The 19,411-nt window shown below is 41.5% G+C and overlaps 1 protein-coding gene across 10 annotated transcripts in view; it reads left to right on the forward strand.

Moving 5' to 3' along the window:
- CAGE1 (cancer antigen 1) overlaps positions 1 to 19,411 on the forward strand; it is a 39,484-nt gene that overhangs the window by 16,930 nt on the left and 3,143 nt on the right. For 5 of the 10 annotated variants that reach the window (XM_084794904.1, XM_084794897.1, XM_084794895.1 and 2 more), the window contains 7 exons: positions 474 to 1,526; positions 6,465 to 6,611; positions 8,733 to 8,843; positions 10,460 to 10,540; positions 11,140 to 11,247; positions 14,398 to 14,502; positions 15,658 to 15,728. In XM_084794904.1, coding sequence (XP_084651030.1) covers positions 474 to 1,526; positions 6,465 to 6,611; positions 8,733 to 8,843; positions 10,460 to 10,540; positions 11,140 to 11,247; positions 14,398 to 14,502; positions 15,658 to 15,728 — 1,676 coding nt within the window. The remainder of the gene's footprint in view (positions 1 to 473; positions 1,527 to 6,464; positions 6,612 to 8,732; positions 8,844 to 10,459; positions 10,541 to 11,139; positions 11,248 to 14,397; positions 14,503 to 15,657; positions 15,729 to 19,411) is intronic. The other 5 variants (XM_084794898.1, XM_084794899.1, XM_084794900.1 and 2 more) reach the window with 5 other exon arrangements.

Here is a 19,411-nt window from a genome sequence, read left to right on the forward strand (position 1 = left end):
AGGGGCTCAGCATCTCTAATTTGGTACTATACTACCCCTACAGACATTTCTTATGAGGGGGGGTTAATGTCATTGCAATTATGTAGTCTTTTGTTACATACACACCCACTACAAACATGTATTGTGGGCATAAAGCCAATCATGAAGTATTTCTGCCATTCTAATATTCATAAGAAGCAGAATGGGTGAAGTAATGGTCTGAATTTGGATATTATTAGAGATTTTTATTCAAACGACCTTATAATCTATAGGATAATTAATACATTTGTTTAATTCTTTGAAATAAAAAACACCTTATATGTGACTGGGAAGTTCACATCATGGAAGATGATGAGTCCAGATATTTTTCTTTTATCTATATAATATGATACACATGTCTAGCTCATGCTTACTGCTTGTGTTCTGCCCTGCTGTTGGGAGTTATACTCAGAAGTCTACTCATTCATATTTATTTTATTTATTATAACTTACAGCCTGAAGTTTCTTCAAAAGAAATACAGAATTCTGGGGAGATTTCTGAGATGTCCGTTAGTCACCAGGAGGAAGTCCCAGAAGACGGTATAGACATCGTAGCCACTACCTCACCTTGGTCTCCCCACGGCATCTTCAAGAGTAGACCTCAGGGCAACTGCATGATGCCTGATGGGGAGCTAGGCTTTGAAAGCTTGGAGCCTCTGGAAGAGGACATGGCTTTAAACGAAGCCTTACAGAAGTTAAAACAGACTAACAAAAAACAAGAAATGCAGATCCAAGACCTCCGTGGTAGGAACTTGCACCTAGAAAACAGAGTTAAAGAATTACAGACAAAGGTCACCAAACAGCAAGTGTTGGTAGACATCATAAATAAGCTAAAGGAGAACATCGAAGAGTTAATTGATGACAAATACAATGTCATCCTAGAGAAGAATGACATCAACAAGAAATTTCAGGATCTGCAAGAGGTGTCGGCTAATACCAAAAGGCACCTTCAGGAATCCAAGAAAGACAAGGAGACCCTACAGCTCCAGGTTAAAAAGATCAAGGTCCATTTCGTTCGTTTACAGGAAAGGTACATTGCTGAGATACAGCAGAAAAATAGATTGGTCAGTCAGTGCCTGGAGGTAGAGAAGACCTTAAGCAAGAAAGACGAAGAGCTGCAGAGGCTGCAGCGACACAAAGGAGAGCTGGAGAAAGCCACCAGTTCTGCTTTGGACTTGTTGAAGAGGGAGAAGGAGATCCGAGAGCAAGAGTTCTTGTCTTTTCAGGAGGAGTCCCAGAGGCGGGAAAAGGAAAACCTAAAAGAAAGACGGAAATTGAAGTCAAGAGTGGAGAAGCTGGCCGCTCAAGTGAAGAGCTTACTGCTCACCTGTGAGAGTGAGAGGGCAAAAACCGCAAAGCTCCAGCAGCAGGTAGACGAGCTGAAGCAGGAGAGCGCAGAGCTCCAGCAGCAGGCTGCAGAGGGGGAGGCACCAACTTGCACCCCTAACTTTGAGATAATTCAGTCAAAGGAGCAGGTGGAGGAAGTGATGGAGCCAGATGTCACTCAGGTATTGATGCAGATGCTGAGTGTCTAACATGATCCCCAAAGTTTCAAGTAGCCTAGTGATGGACATTTAGACTTGATACTTGGATATAGTGTTTATTTGTAGGAAGAATTATTCTTAAAAGAAACAGAAGGGGAATGCACTACAGATTTAGATAAGTTTCTACTAGTTGCTGAGCACTCACTTTACAGAACAGTAATTCTTGGCTTGTGATTTTAATAAAAATAATTAACCTGGGAATTTTATGGGTACCCATGACCAATGTCTAGAAGACTCCTTTGAAAGAGGATTTCTTTCTTTTTTGGTGGGGAGGAGGTATTTGGTTTGGTTTGGTTTGATTTTGTTTCAGGATTGTGGGTCATGTCTAGTTTATTTTAGCTGGGTGCCAGAGAATTTTTGAAGTGTGGTTCCAAATTCAATTTAACAATAAACAAATAAAATTACTCTTTTTCTTACAAAGTAAAATATATGCTATAGTACATATTACTTGTGGGATTATAAAGCATTGAAGACAGCATTAGAACCTTTTATTAACACATTTGGAGAAACTGCATTTTAAAAACATCATCTAAAGCTTTGTTTTGTTTGTTTGTTTTAGCAAAGTACCTAAAAGCACTTCCAGGAAGGAGTAATTTTCAAAAGTTAGGGCATATTTATTTTATTTTATTTTATTTATTTTTGTTTTGTTTTGTTTTGGTTTGGTTTTCAAGACAGACTCTCTCTGTGTTAGCCTTGGCTGTCCTGGACCAGGCTGGCCTCGAACTCACAACAATCCATCTGCCTCTGCCTCCCAAGTGCTGGGATTAAAGGCATGTGCCACCACGCCCGGCTTGGGTTTTGTTTTTGTTTTTTTTTTTTTTGGCATATTTATTATATTTCTTCAAGTATGTGAATTTTAAGCAAATTGAGTGTCTATTTTGGTTGGCTTGTTTGTTTGTGACAGGGTCTTTCTATTCAGCCCAGACTAGCCTGATACTATGCAGTGGAGGCTGGTCTTGAAATCAAGATGCTAGTGCCTGAGTGTTAGATCTGCAAGTATGAGCCACTGTGCTGCCTAGGTGAAGCAGGCTGACTTGGCAGCTGTGGTGATATGTGCTAATGGACAACTTGCTGAAGAAAGCAAGCCAGTTTGAGCTAGAAAACTGGACAGGTTTATTTTACTTTGAAGATTGTTAGTTGGTTAGTTTTTAGATCGTCTTGCTATGTCGACCAGGCTGACAGCCTATTTCCTGCCCCTACCTTCAAAGTAGGACATTACAGGGATGTGCCACTGCCCAGCTATGTTTATTTCTCATGCTGCACTAACTAGGACAGAAGCTGGGCATGGTGGCGCATGCCTTTAACCCAGCACTTGGAGGCAGAGGCACACAGATCGCTATGAGTTCAAGGCCAGCCTGGTCTATAAAGTGAGTCCAGGACAGCCAAGACTACACAGAGAAACGTTGTTTTGAAAAATCAAAACAAAACAAAACAAAACAAAAAAACCAAAAAACCAAAAAGCCAAACTTGGACTGAAGGCATCATGGAGTCATTTTCATAATCATTATAAGTGTTATTTGAAAGTGAATCGAGTTTTTATTTTTTGGAAACTACTGTTGCTATCTTAGTTTTTCAAAAAGCCAAAAACAGCTGGTGTGGCAGTACATGCCTTTAATCCCAGCAGTCGGGAGGCAGAGGCAGGTGTATCTCTGTGAGTTCCAGGCCAACCTGATCTACAGAGTGAGTCCAGGACAGCCAAGGCTGTTATGCAGAGAAACTGTGTCTTAAAAAACCAAAACCAAAAACCAAAACTCTAAAAAGCTCTCGAAGTATTACCTAGATTAGTGATTCTCAAACTCTGACATGTGCAGGGTTTGTTGACATGCAGACTTGTGCTTGAGAGCATGCAGTTCTAGCAAGATCCCAGAGAAAATAGATGATGCTCTTCCAGGGGCCACACTTCCCAGAGTGGCTGACTTTAGCAGATTAGTTCCTCCCAACCCATAGTACCTTTCCAGAATGTTTGACTACAGAGTTTAACATGACATAGATTTTTTTCCCCTTAGTTTTCTTGTTAAGAAGTCAAGTTCTAGCTGGGCAGTGGTGGCACACGCCTTTAATTCTAGCACTCGAGAGGCAGAGGGAAGTGAATCTCCACGAGTTCAAGGCCAGCTTGGTCTACAGAGCGAGTTCCAGACAGCCTGGGCTATACAGAGAAACCCTGTGTAGGTTTGGAGGAGAAGAAGATAATAAGGAAGGGGGAGGAGGAGAGAAGAAGAAGAGGATAAGATAGAGGAAGGAGAAGATAGAAGAAGAAGAAGAAGAAGAAGAAGAAGAAGAAGAAGAAGAAGAAGAAGAAGAAGAAGAAGGAAGAAGAAGAAGAAGGAAGAAGAAGAAGAAGGAAGAAGAACTACTACTACTACTACTACTACACTTGTTTTTGGTCTTTCTTTATTCTAGGTCCTTTTTCTCAAATAGTGCTCTGACAGCCTCTGTAATATCTAAAGTACTTTATAATAATATTAAGATGTTACTGGTGTAGTGTAGCTATTTCTTCTGCTTTTTATATCTGGGTCCTTTTTGGTAATTCAATAGAGTCATTCAGGAGCAGAGCATCAGAACTTTTGTGATGAGGGCTCCAGGAAGTATTTACTGTTCTCAGTGGAAAACAAGTGGCAATTACTGGCTATGATGGCCTTGGTCTTTGGATCTGTATCTGCTACTCCTTCCTTCTCCCCCTCCCTCGCTCCTTACCCCCCTAACTTACTCCCTCCCTTCTCTCTCTTCCTTTAGTTTTTTTGTTTGTTTGTTTGTTTGTTTGTTATTTGTTTGTTGAGACAGGGTTTTATTATGGAACCTAGGCTGGTTTCAGACTTGTGGCAATCTTCCTGTGGCTTCTTGGATTAAAAGTATAAGCCACCATACCTTGCCTGGTAGCACCTTTTATAGTACACAAGCTGATTAAGAAATAAGGTTGTCCCTGGAGACATGGCTCAGAGGTTAAGAGCACTGGCTGCACTTCCAAAGGTACTGAGTTCAATTCCCAGCAATCACATGGTGGCTCACAACCATCTGTAATGAGATCTGGTGCTGTCTTCTGTGCAAGGTTACATGTAGGCAGAACAGCCTGTACATAATAAATAAATCTTAAAAAAACAAAAACAAAAAACTTTGCTGGGCATGATGGCACACGACTTTAATCCCAGCCCTCAAGAGGCAGAGGCAGGCGGATCACTGTGAGTTCGAGGCCAGCCTGGTCTACAAAGTGAGTCTAGGACAGCCAAGGCTACACAGAGAAACCCTGTCTCGAAAAACAAAACAAAACCAAAAAAGAAAGAAAAATAAGGTTGTTTTGGGACTGGCAAGAAGGCTTCATGGGTCAAAACACTTGCTATCAAGCTTGAGAACCTGGGTTCAATTACTGGTATCCACATGGTAGAAGCAAAGATCTGACTCCCTAAAATTCTTCTATGACCTCCACATGTGTTGCACACACAATGTAACAAATAAGGATATTTTAATTCATTTAACAGATATGAAGAGTATTCTTAAATGGAACACTCCATGGTTCAGACTCTGGAACTCATGGAGTGTACTATGTGTGCCTGTAACTAAGCTAACAGCACGGTACAAAGACATCGCTGTTGCTGGGTACAGTGCACATGTTTATACTCTCAGACACTTGGTTTCTGAAGCAAAATGACCCTAAATCCAAAACCAGCCTTGGCAACACTATCTTAAAATTTTTAAAGATGAGCAGGGGCAGATAATTGGTAAAGAATTTGCCTGTGGCATGTGGAAATTCCAATTTTGAGACCTCCTTTGAGAGACATTATTGATTTTCCCATTGTTCTTCCACATATATAGGTACTGTGGTAACGTAACTGCCCTCCTGACTAGAGAAGTAGTCACTGTTCTGTTGCTATGAAGAGACACCGTGACCACAGCCTCTCTTAGGAGGAACATTTACTTTGGGGCATGCTTACAGTTTCAGAAGTTTAGCTCATTAGCATCATGGTGGGGAGCATGGTGGCTCACACGCACACACACACACACGCGCTGAAGCAGTAGCTCAGAGCTACATCTTGATCTGTAGGCAGAGGGGGAGACTCTGGACCTGAAGTAAGCTTTTGAAACCTCAAATCCTACCTCCCTCAGTGACACACTTGCTCCAACAAAGCAACATCCACTAATCCTTCTAATCCTCTCACAGAGTTCCACTCTCTGACGACTAAGCATTCACTCTGAGGGGCATTTTTATTCAAACCACCACAAGATGTGTGGATCAAAGATGAAAATCCCATTGCCTTTTAACTATAAAATTAAAATTAGTTGCGAATGATCCAGGGTGCTAAGTAGAAGTAGGAACCTGAGCCCAATCCTGAGTACCACCCTCTGCCCCCCACCCCCACCAAAAATGGCAAAAACTGAAAAGCTAATCTTTTTATTTGGAAAACAGAATCTTAATAATAGGTCTCTTTATGTTGAGACATAATGGGTTGTTAGCCAAATAAATTAGTGAACACGTACTCTACAATATTGTTTCAATTTCTTTTTTTCTTTTTTTTTGTTTTTGTTTTTGTTTTTGTTTTGTTTTGTTTTTTGTTTTTCGAGACAGGGTTTCTCTGTGTAGTCTTGGCTGTCCTAGACTCGCTTTGTAGTCCAGGCTGGCCTCGAACTCACAGCGATCCACCTGCCTCTGCCTCCCGAGTGCTAAGATTAAAGGCGTGCGCCACCACACCCGGCTCAATTTCTAATGTAACAAATATGGTGCTCAATATTTTTTTTTAAGTGTGCTTTGTTTTTCTGGATAACTTTTAAGAGTATAAAGGGTTCCCAAAGAAAAACACTTTAGAATCATTGCTCAGAGCTTTTAAGCATAGTGTTTTATCAGCATTTTATTTAAAAGCTAGCTTGGGTCCTTTGACTTTATTGTGATGAATCTGAATTGTGTACATATAGGATACAAAGGGGGCACATTCTAATTTGTTCCTGGATTGCTCATCTTGTAAAGAACACCTGGAACTCCAACCTATGAAGAGAGCGTCTCCACTGGCCTCTAGAATTCACAGTCTTTTGGCCCTGACAATAGGACTTCTCACATATCAGGTAAAAAAACAAAAGCAAAAACAAAAAATTAAACAAAATTAAAAAAAAAATCATATCCTTCAGTTAGAGTGAACTGAGAGAGGCTGTGAAAGGTCACAGAATTAAGCTACGGGAGAAGACAAGACAGAAGAAGCCGTCCAGCCACCCAGCCCTGCCCTGGTCCCCGTGCTCTGCACTGTTTCTCATTGACAGCCAGTCCTAACAGGTGCATGCAGGCAGACGTATGATAACGCGATATGGAGTAAAGATAGTGACTAGCCATCTGGGGCATCTGCCTGCCAGAGTCTTATATTCTGAATCAGTCTGTGTAGATTGATAGAAATTTAAGATTTATTTTCCTTTTTCAACTTTTGCTTTATGTATTATATGTGGTATGTTAATGGAAACTTAAATTGTATTTTGTATGTTGGTAGAAACTAAAGATCATTTTACCATATGTGGGAGATTGGTTGCTAACCAGCTAAAAAACATCCTTGAATAAATTCTGAGAGGAGATATAAATGTGAGCCAAAAACAGGAGGTGGGGCCTTTGGAGACTTGGGATAGTTTCCTAGAGAGAACGGCTCAAGGGAAGGCTTCAGGGCTCCTGCCTCAGCTGAGGTTCCGGGTCATGGTTGCTACAGGTTCCAGCAGAAGAAATCCTGATTGCGCCAGGAGAATCGTGGTTTCATTATTGTATTCTTTAATCTCCTATTCCTATTGCTTAGCTTAGTCAGATTATAAGTGTGGTACTCTCGGTTAATAAGTACATAATAAAATATGATTGTTAAGAAAATTGGCCAGGCATGGTGGCACATGCCTTTAATCCCAGCACTCGGGAGGCAGAGGCAGGTGGATGGCTGTAAGTTTGAGGCCAGGCTGGTCTACAAAGTGAGTCCAGAACAGCCAAGGCTACACAGAAAAATTAATTAATTAATTAATATTTAATAAATAAAAGTATTTAATTTATGGATATATGGGTGTTTTCCCTGCACTTATGTCTGGTGCCCACAGAGGCCAGAAGAAAGATCCTCTGGATCTGAAATTACAAGCAGTTCTGAGCCTCTATGTGGACGCTGGGAATCGAACCTCAGTCCTGTGGAACTCTATGTTACCTTGGCTGTCCTGGATTCACTTTGTAGACCAGGCTGGCTTCAAACTCACACAGGCTGGCCTCGAACTCACAGCAGTCCACTTGCCTCTGCCTCCCAGAGTGCTGGGATTATAGGTGTGTGCCACCACAGCCGGCTGGAAGGGCAGCTCTTAACCCCTGAGCCCCTCTCTAACCATTGCTTCATTTTCCTTCTATTCATGTATACAGATGTCTGCCCCAAACTATTTTTTTAACTAGGCAAACAACTCATTAATGTGACCAATCACTAAAGGCAGACTTGTAGGCTCAATTTTCTTTCTTTTCTTTTCTTTTTTTGTTTTGTTTTTTGTTTTTTGTTTTCCTGGACTCACTTTGTGGACCAGGCTGGCCTCAAACTCACTGTGATCCGCCTACCTTGGCCTCCCAAGTGCTGGGACTAAAGATGTGCACCACCATGCCTAGCCTCCATGTTTTTAATATAAGACAAAAAACCTTTGTCTCGTCTAGCTAAAGGCTGTTGAACATTAGTATCTGTTGAGTGCCAGATGGCACGCTGTCTTTTGTGTGCAGATCATAAGATCATAGATCACAAAGCTATGGCCCACAAATCCGCAACTGTTTTTAAAGGTTTGAATTAAATGTGGCAAGACCCTTCTTGGTTACTAGCTTTCTCATGCCATCCTTCCAACACTTGCTTATGTACAGTAGTTGCATAGATATCTGACAGTTCTACTGCTAGGGGTACCAATTTATAGAAAGGTTGGACACATAAACTGGCCGGGCTAAGGATCAATGTGCATATGAATGTGTAAGCATGCATTTATCATAGATGAGGGTTAGCAGTACACTTCCCACTCTTAACAGCAATGCTTGTGCACCTGTGAATCCACAAGCAGACTTGCAAATTAACTCTTAGATAATGAGGAACATTTGAAGCACGGGGCTCAATATGGTTTATCTCTTTCACCTCTTATGTCTCAAAAGAGGTTTCCTTCATTTTAGCTTCAGTAGAAATCCTTCAATCTAGTTTCTCAAACCATTATCCTTAGGATATCACCATTGCTGATGCTGAACACTGCCAAGACAGTAAGAAAGCCAATGATGTAATGCTGCAAAAATTGAAGAACTTTCAGATTAAAAAGAAAGATTTAGATAAAGAGGTACTGTGGTTTTTATTCTAAAACTTGATTCAGTTTGGTGGGAAGAAACAGCTAAAATACCACAGATCAGTTACTCCTAAAGCTGTGTATTTGTTTAAGAAGTGTTTGGAGACCAGACTACTTTCTTATGCCTCTTAGAAGTACATACAATATCCAACATTTAACTTTGTTGGTTGGTTGGTTGTTTTGTTGTTTTGTTTTTTTGTTTTGTTTTGTTTTTCGAGACAAGGTTTCTCTATGTTATCTTGGCTGTCCTGGATTCACTTTGTAGACCAGGCTGGCCTCGAATTCAGTGATCCGCCTGCCTCTGCCTCCCAAGTGCTGGGATTAAAGCTGTGCACCACCATGCCTGGCTCCTTGTTTTTTGTTTTTTGATTCAGGGTTTCTCTGTGTAGCCTTGGCTGTTCTGGACTCGCTTTGTAGAGCAGGCTGGCCTTGAACTCACAGCGATCCACCTGCCTCTGCCTCCTACAGTGCTGGGATTACAGGCGTGCACCACGGCACCTGGTTTCACATTTGACTGACTTACAACTTAAATCTGTATTGGAAACTTTCATTCACAAGGGCTGATAAGATGGCTTGGTAGCTAGGGACACACCCCACCATGCCCAGTGACTTGAATTTGACCCCTGGGACCCACATGGTAGAAAAAAAGAACAAACTTTGAGAAGTTTTCCTCTGACTGCCACACAAGCACCCATAAAACATGCACAGACATACAAAATAAATAAGTATAATAAAATTTAAAGTTTTACAATTTTTTTAAATTTCACATGGGATTACTGATTGCTAAAGAAGAGATTCTCTTGACACACCTTATAGTGGCTTCATTTTGTTGCTTGGATGCATTTAAAATAAAATCCTTTATTTCTTCGTTGGGTAGAAGGTTCAGAACAGCGGTACCTAGATTTTCTCCATTGCCTTTTCCAAAAATTTAAATTAAATTGTACTTACTAACTGGGGGTGGGGAGGAGAGCACACGTGGACCACAGTATATGTGTGAATTTCAGAAGACTATTTTCAGGAGTTGGTTCTCGCCTTCTGCTACGAACTCCAGGGATCAGATGGGATTCAGCATCCAGCTGTATTCCTAACTACGATGTCTTACATCAGAAGGCAGGTAGGGAAAGGCACAGTGGGGCTGTATCAGAAGGAAACAGGTTCCCACATGTCCTGGGGGAGTCACAGAGTCTGTGCATCAATTCCCCAGCACTAAAGAGTGATGACAGGGTGAAGGGCCATCCGCCAGAGAAGTTCAGTAAAACTGTTTGTCCATATAGAATTTTTACTGGGGGATTCAGGTACCACAGTTCCACCCAGCAGAAAGCAGGCAGGTGTTCAGTCTGAACAATATGCTGTGGCCCACGGTCAGTCATAGCAGGGACCACAGAAGCAAACAATTTGGGGTTCTCGGCGACTTGCCAGCTGGTCTTGCTAATAAGCACAGCAATCTTAGGCTGCTGTAGGAAGTCTTTTTTATCAGGAAAGTGGTTGAGGTCATTACATCATTTAGGCATTAAAGAGTAGACTTTGCATGATTGGATGACTTTATCATAAATGTTTTAGTAGGCAACTTTATTTCTTTCCCTCTAAAATATAAAATGCTTTTCTTCTAGTTATTGAAACATAAAAACAGAATTGCAACTCTTAAAGAGTTAATTGCTAATGAAAAAGCACTTCAAGATCACACCATTGAGGTGAGTTTAGCATGCTTTGTTTTCAACATGCAGGTACACTGCAGATATTTATATTCTCAGCAAATTTACTAAAGTCCTTCCAGCTCTAAGTTCTGTACATTTTTTCCTTCTGTATTTTAAGATAGTGTCTCTTTGTGTGGCCTTAGCTGTCCTGGAACTTACTCTATAGACCAAGCTGGCCTCGAACTCACAGAGATCTGCCTGCTTATGCCTCCTGAGTGCTGGGATTAAAGGAGCGAGGCACCACCTTCCAGAGATTTCTGTACTTCTATGACTCCAGCCTCATATCATTCAATCTTCTCTTTGAGTCTTAAAAAATCACTGTATATGAATGTTTTGCCTGCACGTGTGTGCAGCACATACATGTATGTAATGCTTGAGGGGGCCAGAAGTAGGCATCAGATCCCATGGGACTGGAATTACAGACGTTGGTGTAGCCACATGGGAACTGAACCTGGGTCTTCTGTAGGATCAGCAAATGCTCTTAACTGCTGAGCCTTCTCTCCAGACCCCTTTCTTTGATTCTCAAGTTAAAATGATACTGTGAAATGATAGGAGTGGGTAAGTACTGAAATATGTACAAACGTATTTAATCTCAGGTCACAGATTTTGATGCAGAAGAAGCCAGGAATGGCAGAGATGCACCTGTGTTACTGGCAGACAAACTGGATAAATACCACAATCTAAATGAGGAGCTTGATTTTTTGGTAAGACAGGCCATTGCCTTATGGTCCTTTTTGTACCCAATGCCATCCATTAAATTTTAAGAAGTTATCAACCTCCAAAGTATTGTTCATTAAAATATTAACACCAGCACTGTGGCATTATTACCAGCAAAAGTATGGAAGCATTTTATACTTACATATCAAGCAAGAGAAATGGCTCATTGTTTAAGCTGCAATTCCAGAGGACCCAGGTTCAATTCCCAGCACCTACAGGGCAGCTCACAACTCTGTAAATCCAGTTCCAAGAATCCCAATGCCCTCCTCTTGCCTCTGCAGACACCAGGCATGCAAGTAGCATACAGACATCCATGCATCATAAGATGGATGAAATAAATATGAATTTTTAAAATGATTATAAATGAATGTTGCTCAATTTGATTTGTTTTTAGATTAGTAAAATATGTATCTCAAAATGCAAAAGCCAAAAATTAAACATTTATTTTAAGAAATGTGATTTATTTGTGTGTATGTAATCTATGCCAGTGCCCTCAGGCCAGAAGTGGGTGTCATATCACCCGGAGCTAGAATTATAGTTGACTATGAGCTTCCTGATGTGAGATGCTGAGAACCAAACTTGAGTCCTCTAAAAGAGCAACAAAAACACTCTGAACTGCTCGGCCATCTCTCCATCCCCATATTTATTCTTTCGAGATAGGAACTTACTGTCTGGTTCAAGCCAGCCTTCATTTCACAGTGCCCCACCCCAGCTTCTGAAGGTCTGAGCTAACAGGTATACACCACACACAGCTCTCCAAAATATGTGCTACTTTTCACTGTGGATAAGGCACACTTATGTTTTTGTGTATTCCACTATAATAGCTGCATTCAATAACAATGGTTGGAAATAACTCTTAGTTTACCTCAGGTGAAACAAAGCAATGTAGGAAAATAGAAGAAAATGAAAACATGATTTTGGTGTTAAGACAGCTATAGAGTGTTTGTTTGTTTGTTTTGAGACAGGGTTTCTCTGTGTGACCTTGGCTGTCCTGGACTCTCTTTTGTAGACCAGGCTCTTTTGCATTGATCTGCCTGCCTCTGTCCCAAGTGCTGGGATTAAAGGCGCATGCCACCATGCCTGGCTTGATTTTGGTGTTTAGAGAGCTACAGAGAATTTTAAAAAATGGGTTGGTACAGTATATTTTTCCTTTTCCCATACTATATTTTAATGTGCATATACAATGTGTATTAATCAAATCAATCTCTTCTTACTATAACCTTGTGTTTGGAATCTTGAGCACTCCCCCTTCTGGTTATTTATAGTCTATGTCACATGATACTGTGAACATTAGATCTTGTTCCTACTATCTGTGTCTTGACACCTGTTCCCCAATGCCCTGCTAGCCTGTCTCTCCCCTAGCCTGCCCACCCTCTAGGTATCAATACTGCACATTCACGTCGACTGTTTAGATGCATCTACCTCTGAAACAGAACATGCAGTGTTTATCTTCCTGGGTCTGATTTGTTTCCTTTACTATAATATCCCCCTGTTCCATTCATTTAGCTGCATAAATATGTATGACTTGATTGATAATCAAAGTTTTTTAAAGGTCTCTGGAGATGGGAATGTGAACTGTCATAACTTTATCACTATAGCTTTTGTGTGTGTCCTATAGGTCTCACAATAATGAAAAGGTCTGATGATGTCTCTGATACAGCACAGAAGTCTACCCTTGTCTTTCTAAATAACTTAAAAGCAGAAACATGTTAATTACATAGCCATTCACCTTCAAAAGGAAGAAAAGTGGAGATTAAAAAGAAAGAAAGAAAGAAAGAAAGCCGGGCGTGGTGGTGCACGCCTTTAATTCCAGCACTCAGGAGGCAGAGGTAGGCGGATCACTGTGAGTTCGAGGCCAGCCTGGTCTACAAAGGGAGTCCAGGACAGCCAAGGATACACAGAGAAACCCTGTCTCGAAAAACCAAAATAAATAAATAAATGAAAGAAAGAAAGGGGGAGATAAATGCCTATAATCCCAGAACCTGGGAGGCTGGGGAAGGAGTTCATGACTATGGTCAACTTAGGGAGACCCTGCCTCACAATTAAAAAAAATAGTAAAATAAATATAAAATAAAGTAGCCTGGAAGTAGAGCTCATCTGTCCCACTCTAGATTTTTTCCCATCCCTGGAATAGGAAGGAAGGAAGGAAGGAAGGAAGGAAGGAAGGAAGGAAGGAAGGAAGGAAGGAAGGGTGCAGAGAGGAGGATGGAGAGGAAGGGACGGTGCAGTTTCTATGGCAACACCACTCTACCACCGCTTCATACGTCCTTCTCTACAGACACAGAAGTGTACTTAAGGTTGAGAAGACTGAAAATCACTTTTGCACTGCTATTTAGTGGATAGTGTTTTGTAGTTTTTCTTCTATGGCTGCTTTGAAAATTAAAGTAACTTTCAGAGAAAATTGTTAATAAGCTTTCTGATGAACCTACATGCCATTCCAAGAAAAAACAAGTTTTTATTTAAAACTTTTATTACATTTGAGTGTGTGTGTATGTGTGTGTGCGCGCTCGTGTGTAACCATATTGGCATGCAAAGTGTGATGGCACTCATGGTGGTCAGAGGACAGCTATGAGTTGCTTCTCCCTTTCCGTACGAGTCTGGCAGATGGACCTCAGACCATCAGCTATGGCTACAGGTGCATTTACCCACTAAACTATCTTGCCAACCTGCATAAAATTTAAATTCCAATAGTATTCTTGCAAAAAAATGAACAATGGACGATGAAGTACATTAAGCTGAACCTTTTGCAAGGGAGGGTGTGTCTCAGACCTCGGCATGCATCACCACAGACATCCCTGCTTTAACTCACACTCGGACATGTCTCTGCATGCATTATCTATGTGGTAGGCAGGAATAAAAATTAGATGTGATTATTGTTTGTAGGTACTAACATGACTGGTTATTTACAAAGATATTTCATAATAGAAAATAACAGAATTGATTTTTTAAAATCTATTCTAATTCTTGCTTGTGTGCTCTATGCAGTCTACCTCCAGATCTGGCACCTGTGTGAGGACTCACTTTATAAGACCTCAATTTCAGCGAATATTGGAATAAAACATAGCTTGCTTTCAATTTTTTTTTTATCTGTTTCATGGTGGTTTTCAGGTCACACTTTCCCTGATGTTTCTCCATAGATCACAAAGCTGGGAGGCCTTCTGGAAAGCAAAGAAGACCACTACAGCAGACTTATTGAGGAGAACGACAAATACCGGAGACATGTAGGCAGCCTAATAAATAAGGTACAAGTTTTCTTACAGGGAAAAAAAACTTCAAAAATGATGTCAGGGGCTGGAGAGATGGCTCAGAGGTTAGAGCACTGACTGCTCTTAGAGAGGTCTTGAGTTCAATTCCCAGCTATCACGTGGTGCATCAAAACCATCTATAATGTGATCTGATGCCCTCTTCTGGCCTGCAAGTGTATGTGCAGACAGAGCATTGTATACATAATACTAAATAAATAAATACATCTTTTAAAAAAAATTATGCCAGGGTGGGCATCCAGGTCAGTTGGCAGAATTGCTGCCCAGAATGTGCCCTGGGTTTGGTCCTCAACATAAAAATCAAATCCAACAGCCAGGCATGGTGGTGTACACCTTTAATCCCAGTACTCGAGGAGGCAGAGGAAGGTGGATTTTGGTGAGTTCAAGAACAGCCAGGTCTACAAATCGAGTCCAGGACAGTCAAGACTACACAGAGAAAAAACCCTGTCTCAACAAACAAACAAACAAACAAACAAACAAAACCCAAATCAAACAACAACAATAAAACTCAGCAAAAACATCACATCAGAACAGAACTCCAGTACTAAAGGGATCTGAGGTTTGCCAAGCCACATTAGACTGGTCCCTTCTCCCTGGCAATGCACATAAGTGCCCCCATTAGCTGGAGAGCTGGAAAGGGGCCAGGGCACTGCTCCAGGCACTTTACAGTCTTAATTGCACTACTTTACCTTCAAGGTAATTAAGTATCTTGCCAACTTTGTGTTTTACTTTACTTTTTGTTTTCATTTTGGTCTTTTAAGACACTGTCTCCATATGTAGCCCAGTCTGGTCTTGGAATGTCAAATCTACTGCCTGATTCTATATTTAAAAAACAAAAACAAAAAGCAAACAAAAAAACTGCATTAACTTTAATGAGCGAGGCTATAATCCTTAGCTGACCCCTTAGTGTGGAAGACAGTTGACTGTAGTGCACTCACTGGAGCTGTCTAGCCTCTGGACTCACATTTCCAGCCTGATGAGTGTGCCTAAGTCTACTGCTGTTCATACGCAAAAAGGAAAAGGATGCTTTGTCTGTTGTAACATTTTCATTTATTGTAGTCAACTAATTAAACTTCAACTTGTAAAGACTTTTTAAAAGGAGAAAATAAATACAAATACTTTTATTTTCTCAAGGTAACATCATATGAAGAAATTATCAAATGTGCTGACCAAAGACTTGAGATATCTCATTCTCAGATTGCACAGTAAGTTGATAAAACTAATTTTTTAAATTTTTGTGAGTATTTACTGTTTCATTTTATTCTCTGGCCTATCTAAGACCTTTTTCTTTGACTCTTAGAAATAGGAAAATAAGGCTGTGTGTAGTTTAGGATAGCCTAAAACTATGTCCCTGGTTCAGAATAAGCTGCTTTATTGCTTCTTTCCTCTGGGGGACATGCTGAGTGAGAGCCCAGCCTTGCCTTCTGCTGTATTCAAGGGTTTTCAGCTTTCTGGAGAAATTTGGCATACAAGACTTTCTTTAAAGGCATCAGTACTTTACATTTAATCCAAAGGAAAAGAATCTTAGGCAATTTGGAACTTCTGGTCTTGGGTTTCCTTTATGTTTTAAAATCTTCCCGGGCCTTGGGCTTCAGGCTGTGAGTGAGGCTTTTTCTGCCCTCCTCACCGTCCAGTCACTGGAAGAGCTCTTACAAAAAGATCGTGGCCCCAGACCTGAAAGGCAATAGAGCTGTGTTGATGAATGGGCCGCTGGCTCCAGAAGAGATCCAGGAGTTCAAGGCTTTATTCTCTCCAACTAGAATTCTCCACCGGAATCAGTGGCTGTCACTGCATCCTTCGGCTCCATTCTCCTCTTCTGGGTAGAGTTTCCACACTGCCAGTGCAGCTGACCCACAGAGCAGGCCTGTGCTTTGTGCTTGTTGGCACCACCCCCACCCAGTGGACAGACAACCACCACACAGTAGACTCCTGGCAGCAGGGAGGGGCACAATGGGCAAGTAGGTGCTGAGAGCCTTGATAGCGAGCATAGCAGTCAGTTGGTCATCAGCTTTGGTGAAGGCCACCCTGTGCCCCAGAATTAATAGGGCAGTACTCTTGCACTCTTGCACAGTTTGTGGGCACCTATGGGCCCAAGTGGAAGCTGGACCACAGCTCAGCAATGGGAACCAGCTCACACGACTTCCCCTTGCAGCGACAACTGTGTAGCAGGTTTAGTCCCACATGGGGAAGAGGAACTGCTGAGCACCAGTGACTGTTGTCCCAGGGAGCCACCCCACAGCTACCCATTTCCTGCCAGGGCATCACCTGCCCACAGCTCCACCACCAGGAATTCATGACACCTGGTTCTACCTGCCAGAAGACCCCTAACCAGGGAGGGGAAGAACAGCTGTCCATGCTGGAAAGCCCACACAGGTGAGGAACCTTCCAGCTCTGATGGGGCAACTGTGGGTAGACACAGCAGCTCCAATGAACTGGCCTTGTCACTACTGCAATATACAGTGTCAGAAGTATGATCTAACCTTCTCATGGGACTGCCTCACCTTATACTTCAGGAGTCATTTTGCAGCCAGGAATGGTGGCATGCCTTAATCCCAGCACTTAGGGGCACAGTGGACAGATCTTTGCGTTTGAAGCCAACCTGATCTACAGATGAAGTTCCAAAACAGCCAAGGCTACACAGAGAAATCCTGTCTCAAAAAACTAAAACCAACCATACCAACATTATTTTGCAATCCCAAACAACAGATCTGCTAGAAATAACTCAGGGTATCCCCCAGACCCCAGCTTTTCACACTTTTCCCAAGAAGGGAGGAGCCTAGCTGGCTTGTGAGCCCTACAACTAAGGCCTATCATAGTCCACTGGACATGCATAAAAGCTGGAGGCAGGAATCCAGCAGACAGTGACCAGCAGATGGGGGCTGAGAGCCATGCCTTCCTGTTACCATTCCAAACCCAACCTGAACTTTGGCTTTACAAAATACCAGCGGTGGCTGGGAGTTTGGTGTGTCAGGGTTTATATCAGATCCAAGTTAGGGAGAGGGAAGACAAGAAATGACTTAAATTGTTTCTATGATACAATGTAAATACAGAGATCGTCCTGTGTTCTTGTCACTTTCCAAAAATGACTAACTTTAGAAAAAGAAATTCAGGTACAGAAAATGTTCTAACAGCCTAAATGATGGTAGTAAATGGCAGTCATGGGTCTAAGAGCACAAAATGAGGATGGAAGTGAGCTACATCATGACCAGGCAAACACATTTGCTTTACATTCTTAGCATTTTGTTTGGGTTTTTGTTTTCTCAAGATTGTTTGTTTCATATTCCTCTAAGTGTATAGGCTTGCACACACACATGCGCGCGCGCGCGCGCGCGCGCGTGTGTGTGTGTGTGTGTGTGAGACAGCTTTTGGGAGTTATCTCTTTCCACTGTGGCTTCTGGGATAGTACTCAGGTTGAAGCTTAGAAGAACTTTTGTTCACTGACATCTTACATTATTCCTAACTTTGGTGTTCCCTGAGCTCTGCCAGGGGTTTGACTTTCATTTACTTGATAGATTGATATCCATCCTGTCACTTTCAGTCTGTGACTTTTTAACTAAAGATTTGTTTGTTTGTTTGTTTGTTTGTTATTATGTATACAGTGCTCTGCCTGCATGTACACCTGAAGGCCAGAAGAGGGCATCAGATCACATTATAGATGGTTGTGAGGCACCATGTGGGTGCTAGGGATTGAACTCAGGACCTCTTAACCTGAGCCATCTCTCCAGCCCCTGTGACCGGCTTTGGTTTTTTTGTTTGTTAGTTTGTTTTTTGTTTTGCCATTGAGATGCATTTTCTAGAGACAAAAGAAAATTGGATCTTCTTTTTTAACCCAGTCAGCTAGTCAGTGTCTTGTAATTAGCTAATTGGACAGTTTAAACCACTTAACTTAGGGTTTTTATTAGAGCTATGTGCTGACTCCTGTAATTCAGTTGGTTGTTTCCCTGGTTAATTGGATGGTTAGTTGTTCTTCTCTCTCTCTCCTAGTCATATGAGGGGCTTGCGAGTTACTGTGTTCCTTGGTTCAGACTCTTCCTCTATATTTAGGGTTCCTATAAGTATCCTTTGCAATGCTGGTTTGGTAGCCCTGAATTGTTTTAGTTTGTGTTTCTCTTGAAGTAATCTGTATTTCTCTACCATTTTAAAAGACAACTTGCTGTATATAACAATCTTATTTGGAAGTTACTTGCTTTTAGGATGTGAAACATACTATTCTATTTCTCCCCCCCCCCCCAATTTCCTTTGAGAGGTTTCATGTGCTGTTTGCCTTTGTAGGTGAGTTGGTATTTCCCAACCCCCTTGAAGCTTTTAGCAGTGTTTGTTTTCAACATGTTGACTATGTGTCCTGAAGAGTGTATTTGAGATTCTAAATGTCTCATTTGCTTGAATCTTCTCTCTCTCTCCTTCGAAATGCAGAAAAACAGAAAACAGGCACATCTCTAACAGGCCATCAGAATGCTGTGACCAGTGACACCACTAGGCATTTACCTGTGGTAATGCAGCCCCAGATGAGGGGCTCTGTTAACACACACTGCTATGGCTGTATTACAGTGCACCATATATAATCTTTAGCCCCAGAACATATAAAGGGAAAATTTGACCAAGTTCTGAGTAGCCAGGAAAATACTCAAGATTCCTATATTGTGTGATGGACAGATAGCATATGATTAGCTTTGATTTAGTGTTAGTTATGAGAAAATCTGATCATAAAATATGTAACAGGGTAATTTTATTATAGATAAAAATCTTAGGAAATAATTCTTATAGTATCTACTCAGAGTTCCTGTGGTGGTTTGAATAATAATGGTTCTTACAGGCTCATGTGTTTGAATGCTTGGTTCACTGTTGGTGGAACTGTTTGGGAAAGACTGGGAGGTGTGCCCTTGTAGGA

This window comes from Acomys minous (assembly GCF_964271855.1).
Source record: "Acomys minous genome assembly, chromosome: 9".
Taxonomy (NCBI): Eukaryota; Metazoa; Chordata; class Mammalia; order Rodentia; family Muridae; genus Acomys; species Acomys minous.